Source organism: Pteropus alecto, unplaced genomic scaffold (assembly GCF_000325575.1).
Source record: "Pteropus alecto unplaced genomic scaffold, ASM32557v1 scaffold78, whole genome shotgun sequence".
NCBI lineage: Eukaryota > Metazoa > Chordata > Mammalia > Chiroptera > Pteropodidae > Pteropus > Pteropus alecto.
The window spans coordinates 14,798,982-14,808,300 of NW_006443124.1; the positions used below are offsets into that span (position 1 = coordinate 14,798,982).

General features: G+C 59.5%; 1 protein-coding gene across 2 annotated transcripts in view; it reads left to right on the forward strand.

Moving 5' to 3' along the window:
* N4BP3 (NEDD4 binding protein 3) overlaps window positions 1-7,605 on the forward strand; it is a 7,895-nt gene extending 290 nt beyond the window's left edge. Inside the window, exons 2-5 of one of the 2 annotated variants that reach the window (XM_006923221.3) lie at window positions 4,864-5,214; window positions 5,462-5,986; window positions 6,318-6,560; window positions 6,687-7,605. In XM_006923221.3, the coding sequence (XP_006923283.1) occupies window positions 4,894-5,214; window positions 5,462-5,986; window positions 6,318-6,560; window positions 6,687-7,214 (1,617 nt within the window). In that variant the 5' untranslated portion in view covers window positions 4,864-4,893 and the 3' untranslated portion in view covers window positions 7,215-7,605. The remainder of the gene's footprint in view (window positions 1-4,863; window positions 5,215-5,461; window positions 5,987-6,317; window positions 6,561-6,686) is intronic. The other variant, XM_015598197.2, reaches the window with a different exon arrangement.
* The last annotated feature ends 1,714 nt before the right edge of the window (window positions 7,606-9,319 follow it).

A 9,319-nucleotide genomic window follows, 5' to 3' on the forward strand; every position in this document is an offset into this window, starting at 1 on the left:
CCCTGGCCGGGCGAAATTCCAGTCTGAGGTGGGTGGAGGCGCCAGGGCGCGGTGTGCGCCCAGGCACCCACTGCTCCCAGGCACCGAGGAGCCGGATCAGGGACCGACTCGGACGCTCTCCGCAACCTCTGCAAACGCGCTTTCCATAGAGCAGCGCCCGGGACCCCTGTGCCGCGGCTGGGTGGGGCAGTCGCCCTTGGCGCGGGAGCCTGACTTAGGCTTCCGCCCCTTGGTCCAACGGCTCGGGGCAGGACCCAGGGAGTCGCCAGGAAGAGAAGCCCCCTCCTGTCCTCCAGTACCTCCCGCTTTTCTGGGGACCCTAGCCTCCGCCACAGCCTTCCCGGGGGGAAATTCCGTGAGGTCGCCTACCTCGTCTTTCTCTCCTTCCCCACGAGATCCCTCTCCCGCCCTCTCCAGCATAGCTCCTTCCTCCTCCAACCCCCTGTCCTGTACTGGCGGCAGCTGCCTGACCTGAGGATAAGCGATGCTCCCGGGTCTTGGCGGCCAGAGCACGGTCCCTGTCTAGCCACAACCTTTTTGGCAAAAGTGAGGGCTGGCCTGGGGCCAGGCCGAAATCACGGCTCTGGGAGTGTCCAGAAAGAGAAGTGGGACCCGTCGTCTCCCACCTGGCACCACCTACCCCTCTCCTCGTTTGCACCAGGGGCTCAGCCTGCCGGTCCCTCGGTCTTGGCCACTGTGCTTACTCCCTGCCCGGCCTGGGGAGGAAGCAGAGGCAGGAGGCCATCCTGGGCCCGGTGATCAGCCTCCTCCCCGGGCCCTTCTGGGCAGGGCTCCTCTGCCGGCTGGCTATGTGTGGGTGTGTATGTGCCAGACTGAATGAATACGGCCAACCTGCTCCAGCTACTGCCTCTAGAGCTAGCAACTTCCAGGGCTCAGAGTTCCCAAGCAGCAGTGCTGTTGCTGATTCTTCATGACCCAGGGGTAGGCAGAAGGGATCCCAGGCTGAGGGGACTGAGATCCAAACCAGCCTGGTCACACATGCCCTTGGTAGAAGCAGGTGTGGGGGCTGAGTAGACATACATACATACACAGCAGTGCATGGCCCTGAAGAGCAGCTGGTGACCCCTGGCCTGGATAGTCGACTGCTGTAAAGAGGACCTTGCTTAGGGAGTTGGGATTGCTTGTCACTGTGGTATCTGGGACAACTTGCTTCTCTGTCTGGGCCTCAGTTTCTCTACCTGTAAAACAGAATGAGGGTAGCAGCTATCCTGCCTGTCCCCATGAAGCTGTTGTGGAGATGAAATGATGAAATGAAAAGGTTGAGAAAAACTAGAGTGCTGTGTAACTATATAGTGAGACAAGCATCACTCCTGCAGGGGTTAGATGCTGGGCTCTGTCTCAAGTGTTGCAGCTGGGCTAAGGTATGCCAACTTCTGTCCCCTTCCTGGGCCCCCTCATCCACTGCCTCCTTTTTTGGAGCTGGGACATTCCAGTCCCATTCTTCAGGGGCAGCTGCAGACACGCCCCTCAGCCAAGCTGATTCCCCAGCAGGTGGTGGGACCCTCCCCTGGGGCCTCTGGAGGGGCTGACCACAGCCTGCTGTGAGTCCGGGAGTGGGAGCTTCCTGCCCACGTGCTCTGGGCTGTCCCACCCCAGAGGAGGTGCTTGTGGGGTCAGGGCAGGCTTCTTTCTACACCAGGGGAGCCTGTGCGCTTTCTCCTATGCAGCAGAACATAACCTTAGGCACATTATTTCACCTCCTGGGCTTTGGTTTCCTCCTCTGAAGTGGCGGGCGGTGGCACTACTCCCCTCCTGTACATGTTGTGAAGCTGTGGGAGACACAATATCATGCTGACCCAGCGAGGCACCCACTAATGGACACTTGGATGCCTCCCTAATGTCTATCCTTTCTCTGCTCCATGGCCAGGATGGTTCCCCAAGCCCTGGTCTCCTGTCTCCACCAAGAGTGGTCTGAAAGATGCCCTTGTGTCCTCGGCTTTCAGTCTAATGGCTATTCTTGGGGCTGGGGGATGGGAGCAGGAGTAAAGGGACCCTATTGGGGCCAGTAGGGGCCTGTGTAGAAGTCCCAGCCCAAGCCTAGCGTATGGGGTGGTGAGGGGTTTTCAGCTCTGGGCCACAGGGCTGAGCAGGGAAGGGAGGCACTTGGAGGCAGGCAGTAGGCTCTTTGCTCTGATGGTCCCAGTAGGGCTGCAAGGTGCTTGTTGTCTCTCCCTGCTCCTCCACCAATCTCTCTCCAGCCCATACAGTTGTCCTGGCCTGACAGGCCTCTAAGCAACAGGAAGGAATGTGTGTTGGGGGAGGCAGGGGAGGTGTTGGATGGACCCCTGTAGGAAAAGGGACTGTCTCCAGACTGAGATCTAGGCAGGGCGGAGCCTACTGAAAGCTGAAAATGCAGCCAAAGAAGTTACCTAGGAGGAGTAGAGGGCGGGGGCTTTAGGAAAGACAAAGGAAAGGGACTGTCTATTCCCCTTCCTCCAGCTCCATAGCTGTTTTTATTTGTACAAGTCACTTGTGGAGAAGTCAGTCCCATGACCCCCTTAGCACCTTCTTTTGTACACGTGCACGCGCACATGTGCACACACACCCACATACACACCTGCATCTAGTTTCGGGGCTGGGGAGGACCCTAGATCTTTCTTTGAGGATACCTGTGTTATGTATATGTGTCTGAGAGGGTGGCATGCTCAGTGCTGTGGGTGACCTTGAGCATGACTCTGTCTGCTGTTGGATATAATTGTCTGCGCTGTATCCTCTAACAGAGGAGCTTCTGATGCTGGTGGCACTGCAGTGTGTGGTGTGCATGCTGTCATGGCCCATGGCTTCTCCTACCCTGGACCTGAGACCCTTTGTGGGGCACAGGGGTGTGTCAGTTATAGCTCTGGCACTTAAGACAGAAAGCGAGGACCTGCTCAGGGGAAGGTGAGACGTGCGTTTGGGATGAAGTGGGCGTATTTGGCACCACTTTCACCATCCCTGCACCTGTTCTCATACTGGGCTTACAGTTCACAAGACCTTTTACTTCCATTGTCTCTGTGACTGTCACAGCAACCTTGTAAGGAAGGCAGGGCAGGCAGAGTTTCCCGCTTCAGAGGTGGGGAAACGGGGGCACGGTGAAGGGAGGTGTCCCACTGAGCGATATATCGTGTGAGGGCAGGGCAGGAGACCAGGTTCTCTGCTGTCCACCTCCTCAACAGGAGCGACAGGAGTTCAGTGTGTTCTCAGACACAGTGTTGTCTGTGGCTGGGTGTGAGGGGCTGTCAAATTGGGAAGCAGAGACTTCAATTCCAACTTTTTGGGCTGTGTATGACATCCTGGGTTCCCACTTGACATTCGGCAGCCGTGTGCTGGGATCACAGGTGTCCTCACTCTGACTAGCTCTGTGACTTTGGGCAAACCACCTTTCAGAGCTCCAGTGCCCTTAACTAAAAAACTGCAGTGTATCACAGGACTCCGAGATCCCCTGTGTAGGACTGTGTTGCTGTATCGCCTGTGATTCCTTACTTAATGAGTCCCCTGACCCTGCGTGGCCTGTGACACCTCCAGAGGGTTTGAGCGAGCTGGGGGCAGGGAGGAAAGGGTTGAGAAGGTTGCTTTTGCCAGGGTTAAGGTTGAAGGCCACAGGGTTTTGGGGCAAGGCTGTACCCTCCCTCCCTTTTACTCCTGGAGAGCTTTGTCTTCCACAAACAAAACCTGGAAATGGTTGAGGAAGATGGAACCTCCTAAAGACCATTGTTTGGGGTGGGGGTGGGTGTCCCGGAAGCATACTGGATGGGTGGTGGGGGACACATAGCTACAGTGTGCCTGTTGGGTGTCTGCCCGAGAATTGGAGCAGTTGGGTGGGAGTCAGAGAAGGTGGCATTGGTTCATCCGGCAGTTCTTTTCTGAGCACCTACTGTGTGCCAAACTGGGCATAACACAGGGCATCTAGTGGGGCCTCACTATCCACTGTGTGATCTCGGCACAGGTGGGAGATAGCCTGGTCCCTCGGCCTCCCGTCAACATCATTGTGTGTCTGACCACCTAAGCTCAGGTTTGGCAGCCTGCATTGATCCTGGCTGTTGGCTGGGCCCTGGACTGGGTGCTTTGTCCTGTTATCCCATTCTCCTAACATTCCTGATAAGAGTTGTCATGGCCATTGTCTGGATGAGGAAGCCAGGTCCCACACACTGACTGGCTCCATGCTGGGCCAGGATTTAGGACGCCCCTTTCCTGGTGGTGGGCTCTAGAGTGGCAGTGTGTATAGCGGGTGGCAGGGACTCTGGCTGCCTCTTCCCTCTGCCTCCTACCAACACCTGTTCCGGAAACTGTGGCCATTGTTTCCACCATCCTTCCTCCCCTGGGGCCCTTCCTGTTTGTATCCCTCCTCTTTGTAACCCCACCCTCCAGGTGCTTCCCTTGGGGAGCTGACTCTCTGCAGGAGAGCTGAACTGAATCCCGCACCCCAAGGGAGGAAGGAGGCATGGAGAGTCTGAGGCTGCTGGCTGGTTCCTTGTGCCCTCTGTCCACCTCCCAGATTGGATGGGGAGCCTAGCAGGAGAGTGAGCAAGGTGGTCAGATGGAGCCTGCGTCCTCAGCTGGCTGCATCCTCAGCTGGCCCCATCCTGGGAGGTGCCCTGTCTTGCTGCTTCAGGGCCTTCCCTCATGCCCCCCAGTCACACACTGGCCCGTAGCTAGAGCTGGGGCACCGGGAAGGTGGCTTTGGGGCCTGTACCCCTTTTTCTTGCCAGCCTAGAAATCCTGTCCTGGAGTCTCTCCAGACCCATATCTGCCTTTCCCGAGCTGGGTAGAGAGCCAGCACAGAACAAGCATCTGGGTTTAGGGCATCAGGGAAGGTCGGCTGCAAGTGCCCGCCCACCCCTGATGGAGCATCCTGATCCCCAGAAGCAGCTGCCTGTGCCCTGTTGAAACTTCATGGCCACAGTCCCAGACCCTGCTGGCATTGCCATGGGCAGCGTGGGCAGCCTGTTGGAACGGCAGGACTTCTCCCCTGAGGAGCTACGGGCAGCACTCGCAGGGTCCCGGGCCTCCCGCCAGCCTGATGGGCTCCTCCGGAAGGGCTTGGGCCAGCGCGAAATCCTCAGCTACCTGCACCTCCCCAAGAAGGATGGCAAGACCACCAAGCGGGTTGCTCGGAACGAGCCCGCCGACTATGCCACCCTCTACTACCAGGAACATCCTCGGGCCAGTGACTTCAGCAAGACTTCGCTGCCTGAGCGGGGTCGTTTTGACAAGGTGTGCCTCTGCCCACACCCCTCCTTAGTGTGGGAGGGTGGGGATGGGGAACTTGGGGCCTCCCTGGAGACCCTGATGCTGGGACAGGGCTGGGACTTGAAAGTTCTGCTATGGGCTAGCTAGAGGCTTGGTCTGCCTCTCGGTGGCATGTGCCCCATGTCTGAAAGAGGATCCCCAGGGGCTGTGAGAGCATCGGATGGTAGCGCAGTCAGCCTGGGGCCTCACACCTGCTCTCTCTTCCTGGCAGTGCCGCATTCGCCCATCTGTGTTCAAGCCTGTGGCAGGCACCGGGAAAGGCTTCCTGTCCATGCAGAGCCTGGCGGCCCACAAGGGCCAGAAGCTGTGGCGCAGCAATGGCAGCCTGCACACACTAGCCTGCCACCCTCCCTTGAGTCCGGGGCCCCGGGCCAGCCAGGCACAGGCCCGTGCCCAGCTGCTGCATGCCCTCAGCCTGGACGAGGGTGGCCCTGAGCCCGAGCCCAGCCTGTCTGACTCTTCCAGTGGGGGCAGCTTTGGCCGCAGTCCTGGCCCTGGCCCTGGCCCCTTCAGCTCCTCCCTGGGCCACATCAACCATCTCGGGGGCTCCTTGGACCGGGCCTCGCGGAGCCCCAAGGAGGCTGGGCCACTGTCCATGCTGAGCTGCCTGCCTGAGCCACCACCCCCCTATGAGTTCTGCCCCACTGCCGAGGAGGTGGTGGCCATGCTGCCTGACACCTGTGAGGATCTCAAGAGAGGCCTCAGCGATGAGGATGGTGCCAATCCCTTCACACAGGTGAGAGAAGCCTCTGTCCTGGGGCCCTCTTCTCTCCCTTGGCATTGGACGATAAGAGTAAGAAAGTAGATGATCTGGCTGCTCTCCGCCCAGCTCCCGTGGTGGGATGTCAGGTCACTAGGGGTCCTTGCTGGGGTTGTGTAAGAGAGATTCCCTAGGAGGGCTGTATGTTGGGGAAACTTCACCGCTGGAGGGCATCCCAGGGTAGGGCACATGTGTGGCCAGGGCATTTGGCCCTGCACCCTATGGTGTTGGGGCACAGGATGTTGGCTATAGCATCAGAGCACTTATGGATGCGCCAGCCCCACCAGGCACCTCTTCCCTTTGGCAGGTGCTGGAGGAGCGCCAGCGGCTGTGGCTGTCCGAGCTAAAGCGCCTGTATATGGAGCGGCTGCACGAGGTGGCCCACAAGGCCGAACGCAGTGAGCGCAACCTCCAGCTACAGCTGTTTATGGCTCAGCAAGAGCAGCGGCGCCTGCGCAAGGAGCTGCAGGCACAGCAGGGCCTGGCCCCTGAGCCTCGGCCCCCAGAGGCCGACCCCACGACGCGACCGGAGGAGGAAGCCCGATGGGAGGTGAGAGGCCAGGCTCTCAGGAACTTTCCTGTCCCTATTGCTATAATCCCATCCTCTTCCCGTCCCCCAGCCGGACTCCTCTCCCTGGCTTTGCTTGGCTCTTGCCCATCCTTTGCCCCCTTTCAGGTGTGCCAGAAGACAGCGGAGATCAGCCTCCTGAAGCAGCAGCTGCGGGAGGCCCAGGCTGAGCTGGCGCAGAAGCTGGCTGAGATCTTCAACCTGAAGACCCAACTTCGGGGCAGCCGAGCCCAAGCCCAGGCCCAGGACGCAGAGCTGGCCCGGCTGCGTGAGGCCGTGCAGAGCCTGCAGGAGCAGGCCCCTCGGGAGGAAGCCCCAGGCAGCTGTGAGACTGATGACTGCAAGAGCAGGGGGCTCCTGGGGGAGGCTGGAGGCAGTGAGGCTGGAGATGGCGCCAAGCAGCTGCGGGCAGAGCTGCTGCAGGAGCGGCTCCGGGGACAGGAGCAGGCGCTGCGCTTCGAGCAGGAGCGGCGGACGTGGCAGGAGGAGAAGGAGCGGGTGCTGCGCTACCAGCGGGAGATCCAGGGGGGCTACATGGACATGTACCGCCGCAACCAAGCACTGGAACAAGAGCTGCAGGCGCTGCGGGAGCCCCTGGCGCCCTGGAGTCCTCGGCTTGAGTCCTCCAAGATCTGAGGCCAATGGAGGAGTTGACAGCAGCAGCACTGTCAAGATGGCTTGGGCAAGTCTGCCCTGAATGGCAGCTCCTTCCTGACAGTGGTCTGGGGCAGAATCTGCTGAGGCCAACCAGGGATGGGGAGGCCGGCAAGAGGAGGGATCCAGTGGGGCTGTGGGCTGCGTAGAGGGCCGACAGCGGGAGCCAGGGCCAGGCCCTCCTGGCTGAGGAGCACCCTGGCAGGGCCCATCCTTGCTCCTGGAGTAGATGTGGCCCGGGAAAGGATGCTGGGAGATGAGGAGCCCAAGATGCAGACGGGCAGGCACAAGAGACAGAGATGGAGGCTGAGACAGGGAGGCTGGGATGGGAACATTGGCCTCCCCCAGAATAAAACCATGTTTTCTACGAGGAGGCCCTGGGTGATAACGGCAGGCCTATCCCTGGCTTGAGTCAGAGGATTGAGGATGATCGAGGTTGGGGCTGTGGACCTGGGCTGTAGTGCCTCCCTTGGTTGTGATCCATGGGAGGCTGTGCCCTGTGCCTGTGTGCGCAGCTGCTGGGCCCGCGTGCTGGTGAGTGGAAGAACCTTGCCCCAGCACCACATGGTTCCAGAGCTGCTGTGTGGGCTGAAATTCGGTTCTTCAGCACCAGTGGGATTTTCAGATGGAACAATGTTAGGGAACCCAGAAAAACAAAAGGGCAAGTCACCCAAGGCATGGGTAGGGTAGAGCATGAAACATTCTCGGCGGGAAGTCTGAACCCTGGTGCCCAGGCTCCTGCTGGGTTTAGGGTTGGCCTAAGCCAGCTCACTGGAGCTTCTGAAGGCTCTGGTAGGGTCCTGCCCCTCCCAGAACCCACCTCCCATCTTACTATCTGGCTATAATGCCATAAAAATGGAGGGCCTGTGAAGGTGCAGGAAATGGGGCAGACAAAGCTTGTGGGTCTTTGGGTTGGCCACAGGCAAGGAATGTGGACATTACCAGTAGACATGGAGGGCCATGGGTATTTTTAAGCAGGGGTGAGATTTTGAGCTAATTTGTATTCTGAAAACTTACCGTGGGAAGCAGCCCCTTACCTCCCACCCCTGCCTCAGACATCTGGCTTCCCTTCTGGGCTTTTGCTCGCTCCTGGGTGGCTGGCCTGGAGCACAGATCCAGTCTGGCTGTGCAGGTGGCGTCTCTCCAGCCCTGTGGTAAAGCTCGGCGTCCTTAGGGATGAATCATTGTGACTGCTGCCAGGCACTGTCGGGTGGTCGGGGTATGGGGACTCAAGGTTGAAATGGATGTGCTTCCTGGCCCAGGGGAGGCAGCACACAGGCCTGTGCTCTCAGTGCTGCCCTGGTGGGGCAGGTGTATCCTTGGGATTCTAAGCAGAGATCCCCAGTGTGCTCCCTGTGGCCATGGCCCCGCCCTCCTGACCACACCTAGCAGCCCCCCTGGCCCCAGAAGGTGGGTCGTGTGCCCCACCTTTTCAGGGCAGAGAGGGGTGTGATTTGACTGCCAAAGGGATGGTGTGTCTGGCCCTGTGAGTAGCAGGTGTGTGTAGATGTGCTGTGGGTGGTGGGTGTGTTTGGGGAGGGGGGGTGTGTTTGCAGCTCCTGGGTTGGAGGCCAGGAGAGCTGCTTCCTGTCGCTCCCTCTGCCCATTTCTTCCCCCCCAGCTCCAGCCACTTTAGTGCTGGCCAGGCTTGGGTGGAGCCTGTGGCCAGGACAGACCCTTGAGTTTAGCTGAGACCCATCTGGGCCCACTCCTTAACCTGAGTCCTCTGCCTGAGGAGAGAAAGGTTAGACAGTCCTGTTCCCCACAGGCCTTAAGTGTCCATTTCACAGACCCCTCCAAACCAAGGTCTCTAAGCCAGAGGCCCTCTAGGGGGGCCGGATGCTGGCTTGAAGCCTGGGCCACTCCTTCCCCTAGTCCTGGAGCTGGTCAGGCTGGGTGCCCATGTGCCCCGCAGTGTACACTTTTCCGTGTACCAGCTCTGCAGAATAGCTCCTCACCCAGCAATTAGAGAGCTGGGCCAGCCAGTACAACCAACAGGGACTGGGTGGGTGGTACCAAAACTTGGCAGCTGTGCCAGAAACCAAGGCCCAGCCCAGATGCGGCGGGGGGGTGGGGTGGGGGGGGGC